This window comes from Dasypus novemcinctus, chromosome 24 (assembly GCF_030445035.2).
Source record: "Dasypus novemcinctus isolate mDasNov1 chromosome 24, mDasNov1.1.hap2, whole genome shotgun sequence".
Taxonomy (NCBI): domain Eukaryota; kingdom Metazoa; phylum Chordata; class Mammalia; order Cingulata; family Dasypodidae; genus Dasypus; species Dasypus novemcinctus.
Genome location: NC_080696.1, coordinates 16488126 through 16506394, shown reverse-complemented (window position 1 = coordinate 16506394; position 18269 = coordinate 16488126). Strand labels below are relative to the sequence as shown.

Below are 18269 nucleotides of genomic sequence, written 5' to 3'. Positions count from 1 at the left end.
GAATCAATTTGCAAGTATTTTGTTGAGAATTTTCACATGTGTTCGTTAGAGAGATGGGTCTGTAATTTACTTTTCTTGTAGTGTCTTTATCTGGCTTTGGTATTAGGGTGATGTTGGCTTCATAAAATGTGTTGGATAATTTTCTCTCCTCTTCACTTTTTTTGAAGAGTTTAAACAGGATTGGTGTTAATTCTTTTAGAAATGCTTGGTAGAATTCACCTGTGAAGCCATTTGGTCTTGGTTTTTCTTTGTTGGGAGATTTTTGGTGATGGATTCAATCTCTTTAAATGTGGTTAGTTTGTTAAGTTCTTGTATTTCTTGTAGTATCAGTGCAGGTTGTTTGTGCATTTCTAGGAATTTGTCCATTTCATCTAGGTTGTCTAGTGTTCTCATAATATTTTCTTATGATTCTTTTTATTTCTATGGGGTCAGTTGTTACTTCCCACCTTTCAGTTTTGCTGGTATTTATTTGCATCTTCTCTCTTTTTATCTTTGTTAATCTTGCTAGGAGTTTGTCAATTTTATTGATCTTCTCAAAGATCCAGCTTTTGTTTTTGTTGATTTTCTCTATATTTTTTGCCAATTTTATTTATTTCTGCTCTATTCTTTATTGCTTTGGGATTAGTTTGCTGTTCTTTTTCTAGTTTCTCTAGTTCTTCAGTTAAATCTCTGAGTTTAGCTCTTCTTTTTTAATATAGATATTTAGAGCCATAAATTTCCCTCTCAAGACCTGCTTTTGCTGTATCCCACAGGTATTGATAAGTTGTGTTCTCATTTTCTTTTGTCTCGATATATTTACTGATTTCACTTGCAATTTCTTCTTTGTCCCACTGATTATTTAGGAGTGTGTTGTTTAGCCTTCACACATTTGCAAATTTACCTCTTTCCTTTCTATTATTGACTTACGGTTTCATTCCATTATGATCTGAGAAGGTGCTTTGTATAATTGCAATCTTTTTATACTTATTGAGAGCTGCATTGTGTCCTAATGTGGTCTATCCTGGAGAAAGATCCATGGGCACTTGAAAAGAATGTATAACCTGCTGAGTGTGGATGCAACGTTCTGTATATGTCTGTTAGGTCTAACTTGATTATCATGTTGTTCAAGTTCTCTTTTTCCTTGTTGGTCTTCTGTCTCGTTGCTCTATCTAATGATGTGAGTGGTGTGTTGAAATCTCCAATGATTATTGTAAAAATATCTATTTCTCCCTTCAGTTTTGCCAGAGTTTGTCTCATGTATTTTGGGGCACCCTGGTTAGGTGCTTAGGTATTTATGACTGTTACATCTTCCTGGTGGATTGTCCCTTTTACTAATAGATAATGGCCTTCTGTATCTCATAACTTTTTTGAATTTAAAATCTGTTTTGTCCAATATTAGTAAAGCTATCCCTGCTCTTTTTTGGTTACTATTTGTACCATTTCACTTTCCAACCTTTCACTTTAAGCCAGTTTGTATCCCTGGGTCTAAGATGAGTCTCTTGTAAGCAGCATATGGATGGCTCATGTTTTTTTTATCCATTCTGTCAGCCTGTATCTTTTGATTGGATAGTTCAATCCATTTACATTCAATGATATTACTGTAAATGCATCACTTACTTCCACCATTTTATTCTTTGGTTTTCATGTGTCATATCATACTTTCATCTGTCTTTTTATTCTTTTGTTTATCCTTTCTGCTATTCTTTCTTCTATGGCCTTCTCCAAGCCTCTCTCTTTCCTGCATTTTTCTTTCAGGCTCTAAGGTTTCCTTTAATATTTCCTGCAAAGGTGGATTCTTTTTTACGAACTGTTCTAGTTTCTGTTTGCTTGTGAATATTTTATACTCACCTTTGTATTTAAAGGACAATTTTGCTGGATAAAGCATTTTCATCTGGAAGTTTTTCTCTTTCAGTATCCTAATTGTATTTTACCATTGTCTTCTCACCTCCATGGCTTTTTTTTTTTTTAAGTAAATCAAAATTTTTAGACTTTATTCCTTTGAACAGCTTTAGATTTTCAAGAGTTCCCATATGACTTGCACTCAATTTCCCTGTTCTTAACCTCCATGGTTTCTGATGATGAATCTGTGCTCAGTCTTACTGGGCATCCCTTGTATGTGATGATTTGCTTCTCCCTTGCTGCTCTCAGAATTTTCTCTTTATATCTGATATTCAACATTCTCAGTAGTATGTGTCGTGGAATATGTCTATTCAGATTTATTCTGATTGGGGTACGGTGTGCTTCTTGTATATGGAAATTAATTTCTTTCGTGAGAGTTGGGAAATTTTCAGCTATTATTTCCTCAAATACTTTCTGCTCCTTTTCCCTTCTCTTCTCCTCCTGGAACTCCCATGACAGGTATGTTGCTGTGTTTCATTTTGTCATTCCACTCCCTGAGCCCCTGCTCAATTTTTTCCATGCTTTTCTCTCTTCAATTTCAGCTGTTCTGTCTTTGGTATCACTTATTCTTTCTTCTGTCATTTTGAATCTGCTGTTACATTTCTCTAATGAATTTTCTTTTTTTTTAAGATTTATTTTTTATTTATTTCTCTCTCCTTCCCTCTGTTGTCTGCTCTCTGTGTTGACTGACTGTGTGTTCTTCTGTGTCCCCTTGCACCCTTGGTGGCACTGGGAAAGTGTGTCATCTTGCTGCATCAGCTCTCAGTGTGTGTGGCGCCACTCCTGGGTGGGCTGCACTTTTTTAACATGGGGCGGCTCTCCTTGCAGGGCACACTTCTTGCACATGGGGCACCCCCATGTGGGGGTGCCCCTGAGTGGTACAGCACTCCTCGTGCCTAGCAGCTCTGTGCATGGGCCAGCTTACCATATGGGTCAGGAGGCCCTGGGTATCAAACCCTGGACTGTCCCATATAGTAGGCAGATGCTTTATCAGCTGAGCCATGTCTGCTTCCCTCTAACATGTTTTTATCTCACCAATTGTGTCTTTCATTCTCATGAGCTCTGTTATCTTCTATTCAGAATTTCAAATTCTTTTTTGTGCTGGCTCAATGTCATCTTGATGTCATTTATCTCTTTAGCCATACTGTCTTTCAACTCATTAATTTGACTTTGGAAATTTGTGTGCATCTCATTAATTGTCTCAAATCCTGCATCTCTCTCTTCTGGGGCTTTGATATGTTCCTTTTCTTTGGTCATGTCTCCCATTTTCTTAGTATAGCTCATACATTTTTGCTGATGTCTAAGCATCTGAGTAGGATGGTAATTTCCTCAGGTGCATAACTTCTCTCTTTTAAAAAAAATTTTTAATGTGATTTTTTTCTTCCCCTCCCAATTCCCCACCTTGCTGTTTTTGCTGTGTGTCCATTTGCTGTGTGATTTTCTGTATCTATTTCTCTTTTTGTCTTCTCTTCTCATCTTTCTTCTCTAGGATTCACTGGGATTCAATCCTGGGGACTCTGATGTGGAGAGAGGTTCCATTGTCAATTGCACCACCTCAGTCTCTGGTCTCTGCTGTGCTTCACCTTGACTCTCCTTTGTTGCCTCATCATCTTGCTGCATGGCTCACTTGTGTGGGTGCTCAGCTCACCATACAGACCCTGGCTTGCAGCACAGGCACTTAGCTCGCCGCATGGGCATGTGTGTGGGCACTCGGTTCACCGTGTGGGCACTGGATCACCACACGGGCACTCAGCTCACCACACAGACACTCGGCTCACCCTGTGGCACTTGGCTCACCACTCGGACACTGGCTCGCTGTGCAGGAATACTGTCTCCTCTTCCTTTTCACCAGAAGGCCCCAGGGGTTGAACCTGGGTCCTTCCATATAGTAGGTGGAGGCCTTATCATTTGAGCCACATCTGCTTCTCCATAATTTCTCTTTCTTTCATAGGGATTCAGTGGCAGGAGGCTGTGTATTACTGCTAATCCTTGATTCTTGGTTATACCTGAATCATTAGGATCGTCCCTGTTAGTTGCTCTAAATTGGGCTCTGGGCCCAGTAACGAGTTGCAGATAGGGCCTTGGGGAGGGATGCTATAAAGGCTAGGAAAAGCCTTTCTTATTTACTTTTAATTATCTCCCATGCACTTCCTTTGTCTGCCGGCAGATGGCACTCTTTGACAGGCCTCTCAATTCAAAGTCTGGTCAGAGTGTGTTTAGTTTTGCTGTCACAATTCTTTTCCTTTGTCCCTCTCCCTTCTGGGTGGTGTCCAGTCTTCGCCTGATGTCCTAAGCACTAGAAGTTTGTTTTCCAGGCCATTTCAGCCTATCTTCTAGCTAGTTTTCTGGGAGAGAAGAGTCCCATGTCTTTCTAATCCCCCATCTTCCAGGACATCCTCTTTAACTTGTAATATTCCATTAATTTAGTGACCATACCTATTCACAGACTTTTTATGTAACATTTTGGCAACACTGCTCCTGTAAACCCTTACCTTTCATGGGGCATTTTTGCATAGATCTTTTAAGATATGCCTATGTTTTTGATTCTTAACATCTATCTAAATCCTTTAGACTATGGTTTTAAGTCTTCACAGTGGCTAGTCCAAGGCCCTGATTTGGAAAGATATTACTGGGGACTCTCAGACCAGATCTGCCCAGTTCTCTGGAGCAGAGTGTGGGAACAGCACTGAGGGCGGCACGTGACCATCTCGCACACTGGAGATTTCATTGCTCAAGAAAGCTCTGGTTTGACTACAGCTGCAGTGTCCCACCAGTTTTGTAAATTGCCTAGTTCCTAATTTATCTCATGCCTCTTTCATGAGGCCCAGATTAGCCTGGCTGTAAGAGTCCACCCTGGGTGGCACAGAAGGGCTGCTCCTTCCTCCTGATCTTAGAGAAAAGTCCATTTCACTGTAGTAGAAAAAGGAAGAATGTTACAAGCTGCCTAAAAATGGGGAGTTGATAACTGAAGAACTCTAATCGGGTTGATGCAATTCAAATCAGACCTGTGCTAGTATCTGAAAAGCCCACAAGAAAAAAAAAATGTAAAAGAAAAATGAAAAAGCCCAAATTACCCCAAGATAAATGTAGGTCCACCCATCTTTGTCTTCTGCCTTATAACTGCAGTGTCCTACTTCCACCACTAGGTGGTAGAACTGTTTAAAGCCGCTTTTAATCAGGCACTAGTGTTCAAAAGAAAAAGTAAAAATGAACTGTTTTCATCACATCAGCTGGCAACCCTCCCCCCCAAAATACCCAACAACACCCCAAACCACACGTCCAAAAGTCTTAGAACATTCTTATGTTTATGAACAATGGGAAAGCAGGGCATTTTGGACACCACAGAGAGGAGTGTAGTTTGATATCACCATTTTGGAGAGGAATTTAGCAGTCATGTTCAAGACCCAGCAAAGATACTCTAGGCTTGATAATCTGATAGTATAAGATGATGAGAGCTACCAGTTATTTTGTGTCACCATGTGCCAGGCACTGTTCTAAGTGCTTTACAAGAATTAACTCATTTAATCTTCACAGCTCTAAGAAGTAAGTATGATTTCCCAATTTACCTATGAGGAAATTGGGCACAGAGGTCAAGTGATGTGCCCAAAGTCACAGAGCTGTAAGTGGCAGCACAAGCACACAGGTGCTGCTCTCCACTACCTGGCCCATTCCTCATGCGTTCTGGAAGACACAAGTAAGGGTGTTCACTGCAGCACTGGCTGTCAGAGCAAAACATGGTTAACTGAACAGCCTGTTGGCAGGGCAACGGTAAATGAGGCAACGCCACAGAGCAGTTAAAAGCAACACACTAGATTTAGAAGTAGTCAACGTGGATAGATCTCAAAAACAAATGCCGAGAAAAAGCAAGTAAAACTTAAAAACACAGAAGGCAAAACTATATATTATTCATGGAGACAAGTAAATGTGGGAAGATATAAAAGGATACACTGGAAAGAACACACCAAACTGATGGTAGTGTTTGTCTCTGGGGAGAAGAAAATGAGATTAGAGAAACAAAGGGGCTTTTAGCTGTAATGTTCTATTTATTTTACATCTATCTAATCATCTGTCTTTCCATCTATCTGATTTCTTAAGCAAAAGGAAAACATTCAAAACCCTATTCCAGAACGTTCTTTTATGGTTGGTTCTTTGCAGATGCATACCTCAGCCCGACAGCTATTATTGTCAAGATAACACGCAAACCTATTGCTTAAACGGGGGAATCACCCCAAAGAGATCCCTGAAGTTCCCTTCTATAGTATAAATAATTTAAGAGGATCAATAGGCTAGACTTCCACCAGCAGCACATCTCTGTTTAACCTCCAGGCCTGTGCTGCTTGAAGAAGTAGGTTCTCTTGTTGTTGTTTTTAACAAGCAAAAAACACAGAGAACGTCAATTCTGCCTTTTACGTAGTAATTGACATTGATCAGTTTGTTTTTCTTTGGGACACCCAGCTCCAAAGAATTTAAATGTTTCTTTAAAAATAAAATTTCCAACTCTTCCCTTGTTTTCTTTCTTTCCTTTTTTCTCTTTCTTTTCTTTCTTTCTCTTTCTTTCTTTCTTTCTTTCTTTCTTTCTTTCTTTCTTTCTTTCTTTCTTTCTTTCTTTCTCTTTCTTTTCTTTCTTTCTTTTTCTTTTCTCTCTCTCTCTTTCTTTCTTGGATGGGAGTAGGGCAGATTATAATAAAAGCTTTGATTGCTCAAGTGGAAAGCAGCAGTGATTAAAACAAATTACCCCTCTGTGACTCCTTTTAAAGCCGCTAGGCAAATTGTTACCTAGAAACACACTGACTTATGACTAACCCTCTTCCGTATTTACCAGGGTCAACAGGTATAAAACCGCAGGTAATAATGTTGACAAGTTTTCTCCAACTATATTAGGTTTACAGAGGTTAATGTTCTCGGGTTATCGGGGGCTAATGGCTCTGCGGGAGAGGCGGGGTGTGGGGGTGGGGTGGGGAGAAACCGTGAGAGCTTTGGAAAAAAATTGAAACTTGGTTTTTAGTGCCAGCCTGGAGCTTTTGTCAGCTGCTAAAAGCATTAGTAAGAATGGGAAGAATTGCAGAGGAGAAAGAACTGCTGACAGCTTTGGATCTCCTGGGTTGTCTCAGCGCTCAAGACGGAAAAGCCACGGTCTGTACTTCTGGGAGGAGGCCTTTCCAGAAGATGTTTATACCATCCCCTTTCCCCCTTTTCTTGGTCAAGTAGAAAATCTCTCCTTACCACAAATCCTTAATTTCATTTCGCTGGAGTTTAATATGCCACACATCACTTAAGAGGTGGTATCCAAAAATTAGTAATGTCAATTCTTAAAATTGTAACTCAAATTAGAAACCCAAATTTGGTTTTCTGCCCCTCTGATTAGCAGTGATAACTTTTTTATTGACCTGTCTCTCAGGGAATTGAGGCTTCTTTAGCAGGTGAGCTCTGGGGAGCATCAACCTAGCAAGGAGCAGTGTGCCCTCATGCCCCCTGGGGAAGCCTGTGCAGGGATTCACCTTCCTCATTTTCAGATGAACCGTAAAATCTTCCTGGGCAGACTCTTCCTGCTGGCATTAGCTTGGGAGACTTATAAAAGGTGACAAATTCAAGGTGCATTTAGGTTATTAAGTCAACAGTTTAACTATTAAAATGAAGTTTTGCTGGGACTAGTCTCCCAAGGTCTAGTGGCAACATCTGCTGGTACTACATTTGTCTCACTTGATCTTTGATTTTGGAAATTACAGACTACAAAAATATATGCTTCTTGACATAAGACAACATGGATGAACCTGGAGGACAATATGTTGAGTGAAGCAAACCAAACAGAGAAGGACAGATACTGTATGATTGCACTAAAATGAACTAAATATATTGTGTAGTCATGGGGTTATTAGGTCACCAGAAAATAGAATGAGGTTAGAGAATGGAAAGCTGAGGTTTGATCTGTGCAGAATTGGCAAAAAGGTTGTTTGTAAATCTTTAGAAATGAATAGAAATGGTGAAAGCACATCATGGCGTTTATAAATAGCCGTGGTATTGAATGACAGTGATTGAAAGGGAAAGTCTAAGGTCATGTATATTTCTAAAAGAAACGCTAAAAACTAACACGGCACTGTATGTCAGTAAAACCTCATGTGAAACACAAATATGGGTGATATTGCATATAGAAAACTTTTTTTTATAAAACTGTTTATACAAAATATATAATACAAATATACCAAAGAGAAGGAAAAAGAAGAATAGCAGCTATGTACGGGAGGGGAAGCATGGAGAGATTGAGAGATGAGTTTTGTTTGTATATTTGTTATTACTATTGGAATAATGAAAGTGCTCTAAGAATGAATAAATGTGCAAATAAGTGATTACACCAAATGACATTGATTGTACACTTTGGATAGATTTATGCTTTATTAATATATACCAATGGAATTGATTTGTTAAAAAAAAAGAGAACACATGCTGCTTAAAAAACCATGTGGACAGAAGTACAGAATCCAACAGTGTCCCTCCATCCTCCTCCCTTCTTTTTATTTATTTTATTCTTTTACTTTTACTTTTTTGAGGTGCCAGGACTGGGTATTGAACCTGGTACCTTGTATCCGAGAGGCCAGCGCTCAACCACTGGGCCAAATCAGCTCCTGCTCCCCTTTTTTTTTTAATCTATTTATTTATTCCCCCACCCACCCCCACCCCCCGTTGTCTGCTCTCTGTGTCCATTCGCTGTGTGTTCTTCTGTGACTGCTTCTATCCTTATCAGCGGCACCGGGAATCCGTGTTTCTTTTTGTTGTGTCATCTTGTTGTGTCAGCTCTCATATGTGCGGCGCCATTCTTGGGCAGGCTTCACTTTCTTTTGCACTGGGTGGCTCCCCTTATGGGGTGCACTCCTTGCGTGTGGGGCTCCCCTGCGCAGGTGACACCCTTGCGTGGCACGGCACTCATTGTGCGCATCAGCACTGTGCATGGGCCAGCTCCACACAGGTGAAGGAGGCCTGAGGTTTGAACCTCGGACCTCCCATGTGGTAGACAGATGCCCTGTACATTGGACCAAGTCCGCTCCCCCCACTCCCTCTTTTTTAATCCATTTACAAAGAATACAAACCAAGGCTATTGAGCCAATAGTCACATTCTGAAATTAGAAACAGAATCCAAACAATTTCTGGTTTTAGGAAATTATCCTATGTACAGATAAATGGAAATAAAACCAAAAGCCTCATTTATTTTTTTTAAAGATTTATTTTTATTTCTCTCCCCTTCTCCCCGTTGTCTGCTGTGTCCATTTGCTGTGTGTTCTGTGTGTTCTGTGTCCGCTTGCATTATTATCTGGTGGAACTGGGAAACTGCATCTCTTTTTTGTTGCATCATCTTGCTGCATCAGCTCCCCATGTGTGTGGCGTCACCCCTGGGTAGGCTGCGCTTTTTGTTTTTTCACGAGGGGTGGCTCTCCTTGCAGGGCGCACTCCTTGCGCATGGGCCACTCCTACGTGGGGGTGCTCCTGTGTGGCATGGCACTCCTTGCACTCAGGCAGCACTGCACATGGGCCAGCTCACCACACAGGTCAGGAGGCCCTGAGGATTGAACCCTGAACCCTCCATATGGTAGGCAGATGCTCCATCAGTTGAGCCACAACGCTTCCCCTTTATTTCTTAAAAGTAATGGCCAATGAAAGGAAAATAGCAATGGTAGCAGCCTATGTCACGGCAGCAACTTCAATGCTAACAGACCCTCTGGGGACTGGCCCTCCCCCCTGGACTATAGTGGGCATTTACGTTTCCTGAACCCAATGACAATAATAATTATTACCTATCAAACACACTAAAAAAAAAAATAAAAAAAAAATTCAATAGGTTTTATTATTTTTCCCCCATAACTGAAAAATTCCACAAGCAATTGATTTTTCTCTGTCAACATGATCCACTAACTCATACTGGCACAAAGCTACTAAAATATGGGCAATTACAAATCTTCTGCTGGGGTCTTGCTACTTCTGGGGGTCATTTGGTAGAATGCCAAGATGCACTACCAACAACATTGTGAATACACTTCATTTTCCCAGACAGCAGTGTTTCCTCGGTGCTAAGTAACCACTTATTTATTTTTCAAAAAATTTAAATGGAAGCTTTTTTCCCCCAAATAAAATATATACAGAGCCCCAATATATAAAAAAAGTTCTAAGTAAACTGCTTTGGTGGTGATAAGTAGTGGCCTGATGTGAATTCTCCCTTCATGCGCATCACAATCCCTCCACCGTGATGTACACCCAGGGAAAAGGGAGAAGCATGGAATTCCATATGCACACCCATCTTGACCTATGCTGTACTGCCTTTCAATCTCTAGGTCCAAGACTGGGCATCCTGCCTGGGACACAGAAGGGTCGACAAGAGAGTCCAGGAGTTACCAGGACTCTGTCTATCCAGCTTGCTCCTTCCCAAGGAAATAAGAGTTGGAGGTAGCAGACTTGGTATTTTATATGCTTCAAGTCCAGCTCTTTAAATCTAAACTCTTCTGGCTTTTCAGTCATTTTATTTGCGATATATTTCAACAAAGTAATATTTCTGCTTGTGTTAATGTAGCTCTCAGATCCCGTGGCACCTCCATTTTCAGATCACATTAAACAGCAATGTATCTTCCCTAACCGTGTGAAAGTGGGGAGAGTTCTCAAAAGGCCTCTTGCCTCCTACTCTGGTTTCTGAATACTCTGTTTCTTTTCCTTCTCTGTATATTCTTCTAGTCGAAGGAGCCACTTGGGCCAGTAATGAGAGCAAAGCTCGGTGTCCATGAGATGTGCGTGGGCAGGGGATCCATCTTTGTAGGCCACCACGATTAAGCCAGACAGGACCTAAGGAGAAACACAGGGCCATTTCAGCACTTCTACAGAAGGTCCAGGCTGTATGTTCATTTCCTTCTTCCTCCAGGGCAAACCCAGTCAGAACAAAGTTATCAGTAATGATATCTGCTCATTCAGTTTCTAAGATGGGTTGATGAAAAGCTGCACCAGGTTACCCAGAACATAATGAGGACAGATAAGACTCAAGAATGGACTGTGATCATTAAGGAATTTTTTTTTTAAAGTACAGGGAAAAAGCATGTGGAAGTGCTTTTAAAAATGATAGAACAAGAAATAGAGTGGGCAGTGGGATACAAACAGAATGAAAACTGTAAGGATATATAAGTAGCTTTAAAGAAGCACTGTGTAAAGCTTTTAAGTAGAGGCTCAGTGTCCTGACCTGAAAGTTATAGTTGGCATCATGGTTTACAGCACCAATGTATGCTACTACTTGCAGCGGGTTGTCAAATGTATTCTGGATAAAAGGCTTTGGTTTTTCTGATGTCTTCCAATCGATCACACACAGCTTGCCCCTAGAGAGAAACCAAAGGATGTCTTTTAGGTAAGAGTTCAAACTGAAAAATTCTATTTAGGCTAATTCTCTTCTTTTATATAGTTTATTACTTGTCACCCAATATAAACTTCTATTCTCCACCTTCCCAAAAAGACAACCTATTAAATTTCTAGGCATACAGGCCTCTTCTCAGATGAAAAAGCTATGGCACAAAATTGTTAGGTAGCCTGAATACAACTGTCACAATTTTTATTTAAGTTTAAATTATTACTAGATCTCCAAGGGTTATACTCAACAGATTTTCTTTCCCATCTCTTCTATTACTCACAGGCTTTATTTGGAATAGGGTACCTGCAGGTGATAGCTACTCTTGGAGCCTGGAATAAGTGGGAAAAACAGCAACTCAGCAGCAATTAAAAAACTCACAGGTTGGGACGTCATCAGAGGGGTAGTGTTTACATACATCTCAGCAGGATCTCAGAGACAGCCAAAGTAGATACAACCCCAAGTAGTGGTGCTCCTGAGGGCTACGGAGATACCCAGGTCCTACGGTCATGACAGATGGCTCTGGAGTTTGGTGCCTTGCCAGTGGGCCCTACTTTTGAATTCGTACTCCTGAGTGTGATGGAGCTGGAATTAGATGTGACCTTTCTACATATGCATCTTCTGTCACTTTTACTGAACCTGTGGTTGGTGCTGGGGTTGGTGTATACTCAAGAGACTTGAATCTCTGGACTGACTGTGTGCCGGCTGGGCCCCGAGCCTCAGTGGAGTTGTAGCACCTACTCTCTAGTTCGTTGGACTTGCCCATGTTGGCTAACAGGGAGGTGGGGATGGTCAACCACTACACCAAGGAACTAAGAGAGTCTACAACTGAAAGCGGGAGAATTGCATCCATCAGCCATGTGGGATCTAAGCCTTCTCTGGAGTCAGAGGTGGAGTGGACATCACCATCCCAGGGTCCTCAGGATGAAGGAATAAAATATGGATTAGAGTGGATTTACTGGTATTAGAGTTATTGTGACTGTAGCAATGGAAGAAACTGTATCATTGATGTGGAGACAGTGGCCACAGGAGTTGCCAAGGGCAGGGAGAGGGAAGAAGAGATGTGATATGGGGGCACTTTTGGGTCTGGAGTTGTCCTATATGATATTGCAGGGACAGATGCAAGACATCATATATCCTGCCATAACCCACTGAATGGACTTGGGGAGAGTGTATAAACTACAATGTAAACTATAATCCATGCTATGTAGCAGTGCTCCAAAATGTACTCATCAAATGCAATGAATGTGCTACACTGACAACAGAACTTGGTGATGTGGGAGAAGTGGGGCAGGGAGAGTGGGGGTATATGGGATCCTCTTATATTTTTTAAGGTAACATTTTGTATGATCTATGTATCTTAAAAAATTTTTTTTTAATCTATTAAAAAAATTTTAACAGTAAAACCACAGGAAACTTTCATGAATCCAGAGTTCCTATCCATGTCTACCAATGACTGGAAGCCAGGAAAAGAGTTGATTTTCGGGTCAACAAGCCTGGTGCCATTTTTAGGAAAACAGGAAAGAAAATGCAGGAATCAAATTGGTCTTATGTTTTGTTTCCTGCCGGGGAGATAATAGGTGGAGGAATGGGCTTAGAAAACAGGCCATCCCAGGGATACTGAAAAATTATGCCTTTTCCTCTCCAATTTTATATTTGAACATCAGTTTACAAAGATTGTGTGACTCTTCCTCCTATACCTGGCCCCTCTACCCCACACCCAATTCTTTCATCTATAACATGGGTTTTGACTTTAAAGAGGGAGAGGCTGTAGTAGCTACATGTATACCTTGAACCAAGAGTTAAGAGGAAAAATTAATGTTTGGCAGGCACCATCCAGCCCACCCTCCATTAATTCCCCTCCACACCACAATGGAAATAGTTTGACACTTACTGATACTCAGCCACACAGTCCAGCAGTCCTACATACTTCAGGGCCTCGTGCTGAACAGCACTTTCAAGTGCTCGCACACCACTGACATCTTCCAAAATATGCTGGACACTTTTAATGTAGCCAGATTCGAGGAGGTTTTTTTCATCTTTCTCTTTCAAGTTTCCCTGGAGTGACAGTATGCTTTCCAAGGCTTCATGGAACTGCTTTCCTTGTAGAAATATGTCTAAAAAGAAAATCAAGGTAAAAGGAAAAAACAAAAACAAAAATCAAAGCTAGTACTAAAAAAAATTCTCCAATAAAACTCTGAATAAAATAAAAAATTACACAATATTTACCTCGAGTGATAACCCTAAAGCACCATATTTCAGCCTCATGGGAAAGCTAAGAATGCACTTGCAAACCAAAGGGATTAGATTAAGATCAAGATTTCTAGTAGAACTAAGCTAAGCTTGTAGAACTAGAAGATTTTTAGGGGCTACAGGCTCATAGTACATATGGTACTATGTATTTAAGTATCCAGTTTAAGCAGTTAACTGTTTCTGATAAAGAGATTAGAAATTTTAAGTACTGTGCTTCTGTTTATGGTTCTCTTTAAAACCACAACTTAATCATGAACCTAAGAAGGAATCCTTTTACTATGATGATTAGTGATAGCAAGGAATGAAAATCAAGAACACACACAAATGAAAAACAACGAATTGGACGTTGTGGAATTTCCAAGGGAAGGGAGGAAAAATATGACATCTTTTTCTGAACTTTTTTTTAAGGGTTAGAAAAGTCTGAAATAGTTGCTTTGTCCTGAAAAAACTTCTTTTTCTCAAGCATTTTTAGGTTAAGAAAAGGGAACACATATATTCAACAACTGCAGGAAACACTATATATAAGAGAAACGAGTGTTGTTGTGCTAAGCAGTGGCCTTAGTTTTCCAAATAAGATTTTAATTCTCAAACGCAAGAACTCTGCAAGATTACGTATTACTGCTCTCATTTTAACAGATGAAGCCCTCCAGGCCTAGATAGTGCTGTTAATTTGCCCCAGGGCAAAAAACTGGAATGGCAGCCTGGTACTAGTCTGAGTTCTTTCCAGCCCATTGCACAACAAACAGCAAGAGAGGCAAATTCAGAGACCAAAAGCATCGTAAGATACAGAGTAGGAAATACATCTTATTTAATGATGTAATAGCAAATCACACTGTTTTGAGTATTTTTTATACAGACTCTGATAGGTCAGTTCTCCTACCAGTGGCAAAAAATGGAATAACTTTTGGGTACTAGGAAAGGTAAAAAAAAGTTCAACTCCAAATTTACTGGCTCATTTGGACTTATAATTAGCATATGAAAGGCCTGTAAGAAATTAAGAATGATGGGATTAAAACCTAGGGAAAAGGAGCCGATCTGGCTCAAGCAGCTACACTCCTGCCTCCCAAATGGGAGGTCCTGGCTTCCGTTCTTGGTACTTCCTGAAAAAACAAACAAGCAAAACAAACAAACAAAACAACTCAGGGAAGTTAATATGGCTCAGTGGTTGAGCACTGGATTCCCATATAACGAGATCCCAGGTTCAATCCCTAGCCCCCAGTACCTCAAAAAAACAAAACAAAACAAAAAAAACCTAGGGAAGAGTAGTATTGTAGGGTGTATCAAGTAAGAATATTCAATCAATAAATTAAAGGAGTGAAAGTGAAATTTGCTAAAGGAATTAAAGTACAATGCTTTCAAGTCCCAGTATATAAAATACATTAAAATTTTTTTCACAAATCTCCAATATTCTGACTGATAGAACTGGCTGGATGACTGATATTTTAGGATTAAAAAAATTAGTGTAGATGACAGGTACTCCGGGACCCCCAAATGGAGAAGGAAGAAGAGAAAAACAAAGTAGAAAAAAAAAATTAGCACAGCAAAAAACTGTAAAAATAAGTTCCAGTCCTTTTTACTATGACCGACACTCAAACATAAATGAAAGTCAGACTTTCTCATTTTTGCTAATCTTCAAAAGGTAAATGAATTTTTGGGAAATTGCTTAGCATTAGGGAGGATGCCAGCTCTGCACCTATTTTTAACTTCTGGCCTTTGACAAGATGGGGCAGAGAAGAATTTATCAATCCAGTATTTTCAAAGTTCCCCTCCTGAAGCATTCACCAATTTTAATTAATCACCTTGTATTCTTTTTCTCTTTTTGGCCATTGCATTAATCTGTATGTAATCCCTTGCTCCCTCATACAAAAATAAAAAAATAAAAATCTTTGCCTGTTTCTTAGTCTTAGGATGATCCTGAGTTAACTGAGAAACACAGCAGAGTCCTTACTACTCTAATCTAGATCAAAAAAGAGGTTGACTCTATAGAAAAAGTACCATAGTTTACCCTCTGCTGGGGATAGTAGGGCTCATCACCATTCCAAACAAATTCCTCTCCTTTATCAAGAGGGCCATGGCGAGCTCTGTGGCTCAAGCAGTTGAGTGCCTGCTTCCCACATGGGAGGTCCCAGGCTCAATCCCCAGCCCTGGCACCTCAAAAGAAAAAAAAAAAAAAGAGAGAGAGAGAGAGAGAGCTTCCAGAGCACTTCCTTACTTACTGCCAACAGCTACAGAACATGGTCCCTACCTGTCCCAGCAGGCTTCTGCCTTTACAGAATATCAGTGATTTTGGGATTCCCACAAGCTATGATATTTCTGGTTTAGACAATGAAAACAAGTTCTCATGAGGATACTATCAATTCTAAATTCCAGTGATACAAATAAAAAACTTAAACTTAAGAAGATGCCATTAAAAGTTTTTTTTATGTTGATTTTTAAAAAAACAGAATAGTTCGGTGGTTGTTACTAATGAATCATTCAAGAAAACAGCCCCTGCATATGTTCCTTGCCCCATGTATCTGACAAATTTTATAATGGGGTAAGGCCTTGACTACTTTTGTCATATTCATGTGCCACCAAATATTACTAGTATTTTTCTTAAAACATACATGTGACTGCAGGTTTAATGTGTTAAACACACACATACACATGCACACTGTTTTTCACAATGCCTGAAAACAAGCACACTGCTCTTAATATAAGTGCTTATGTACCACTATGGATACATGCACTACTCATTGAAAAGGAAGAAGTTGCTAAGGAATAATCAATGGAAAACTTAGTTTAAACAAAAATTAACTATATAACCTTTACAGCTGTTTCACCTGGACCAGTGGTCTCTCCTTTCATCTAGTTTTTATGGAATCTGTTTTAAAGAAACCTACTAAGTTAGGAGGTGAAAATGAAAGTTACTTCTCAATTACTAATTAAGAGCATCTGATTGTCTCAAATTACCACAATCTAAATATAAATAATGTGTTCCAGCTTGCTGCCAGGGTCTTCAAATGTACAAGTCTCCACTGCTAAGTACAGCAATTAGATTGTTAACAATGCCTAGCAAACAACCAGAATTCTGTTATCAGGTGATGACTCTGGTTTTTTCTTTTTTCATCACTAAGGAAAATAAATAATTCCAATACTTGTCTGTAGCTTATTAAATAAATGAGTTTTATGCATCATTTAGTCAAATTATTTGATCTCTTTGTGCTTTCGGTTTCCTCTGTAAAATAGGATAATAATAATAACTTTGCTTCAAGAGTTGTTATGAGGATCAAGGGAATTAAAAGTGCTTTTAAAAGCTAATTATTATTATCTGAAAGTAATAATACTTTATATTATTATTATAAATAATAATAGTACTAGTTCCTCACTAGTAGGGTTAAGTCTCATTCTCATAACACTGGTTCCATATTCTAGAAAACACAGTAACCATACAGAATCAGGATTTAATTACTTGAAGTATATTCTGCAAAGCCATCTTCCCCCAGCTCCAGAATCATCCGCTGCTTCCACCTCTCCAAACAGAAGACTTGCTGTGGCGTCATGGTCTGTTGAAGGACCCGAGTCACGCTTGGTATCACATTCTTTTTCAAAGGGATTTTCAAAGGAATTGGAGAGTCAATTGTATTTGATGTTACACTTCTCTCTGGATTGAAGAGCGGAAGCCAGTTTCGTGGAATTCTTGCTGGATCACCCTGCTTTGGGGGCTTACGCTTACTCACAGGCCCATAGAGGAAAGCATCTTCCTCAAATAGTGATTCTGGGGTCTGGGCATGGCGTCTGAATGACAAGACGGACTGTACTAAGTCAGAGTATTTATCTTGGTCCACTTCTTCATAAGAGTTCACTTTTTTCTTCCGGTTACAAGCATAAGAGGAAGTAGAGAAACCCACACAGGGGGCTGGTTCTACGGAAAACCCCTTTGAACTTCCCAGCTGCCTGCAAATGGTCTGAAAAGCTTTCATTTTTATATACACAAATTTTTAATGGCCACTTCCCTCCGGTCTATTCGCAACGTCGAGGACTTTTTATTTTTTGGCTTCCTATTAAAGAGAAAAGTGGTGTTAGATACCAGACGTGTTAAAAATTTGAACCTTCCAAGTGAAAGCTGTATCAGAATTGTATTAAACTTTTCCAACATATTTGGATTAAGCCAATTCCCAACTAATAGTCTCATCACTACTATAAGGACCAGCACTTCCCTTGCTACAGCAGCCACAGCGGTGCCATAATTATAACAACTAGCGAAGGATCGCTACACCAGGTTCTTGGCCAAGTATCCGACTGGTTTTCCTCATTTAATCCTCACGTCCTCTTAAGTAGGTGACATTATGACCCCGTTTTAACAGACATGGAATTGGAGCTTCGCCCCTGGTCTAAACTGGTAAGTGGCGGTCAGAGGGGTCCACCATTCCGCGAGGCGGCCTCCCGCTCCGCAGTAGGTGTGGCCCCTCCGCCGGGAGTCGGGTTGGGGAAGAGACAAATTAAATACAAGCCCTTGTCAGCGACAGGGGTCGGTACCTCAGAAGAGGCCAGCAGCAAGGAGATACTCGGCTTGACGCCGGGGCAAGGAACCGTACTTTCGCGGGTCCCGGGCTTTCAAGCGGAGTTAGGCACCGGTCGAGGGGCGACGACCCCACCGCACCCCTAACCCTTATTTCACCCCCTTAGGCTCTCACGCGACCTGTGGGGAGTCCCGCCCCTCCGGCGGAAGCGCGGGAACTGCCAAATCGCGCCCTTTTGTTCTCACGAGATCTCGTTACGTCACCGCCCG

General features: G+C 40.4%; 1 protein-coding gene across 3 annotated transcripts; it reads right to left on the bottom strand.

Moving 5' to 3' along the window:
* Positions 1–9074: 9074 nt before the first annotated feature.
* Positions 9075–18248, bottom strand: MGME1 (mitochondrial genome maintenance exonuclease 1). 3 transcript variants are annotated; one of them, XM_071211565.1, is made up of 5 exons: positions 18076–18222; positions 16950–17538; positions 13140–13362; positions 11087–11219; positions 9075–10698 (listed from the first exon to the last, which is right to left on the bottom strand). In XM_071211565.1, the coding sequence occupies exons 2-5, from the start codon at positions 17458–17460 to the stop codon at positions 10537–10539; spliced, it is 1029 nt and encodes a 342-aa protein (XP_071067666.1). In that variant the 5' UTR covers positions 17461–17538; positions 18076–18222; the 3' UTR covers positions 9075–10536. The 3 variants fall into 3 exon arrangements, with proteins under 3 accessions (XP_071067666.1, XP_004472446.3, XP_071067665.1); XM_004472389.5 differs by having other exon boundaries at positions 18017–18210; XM_071211564.1 differs by having other exon boundaries at positions 10363–10698; positions 18180–18248.
* Between the last annotated feature and the right edge of the window lie 21 nt (positions 18249–18269).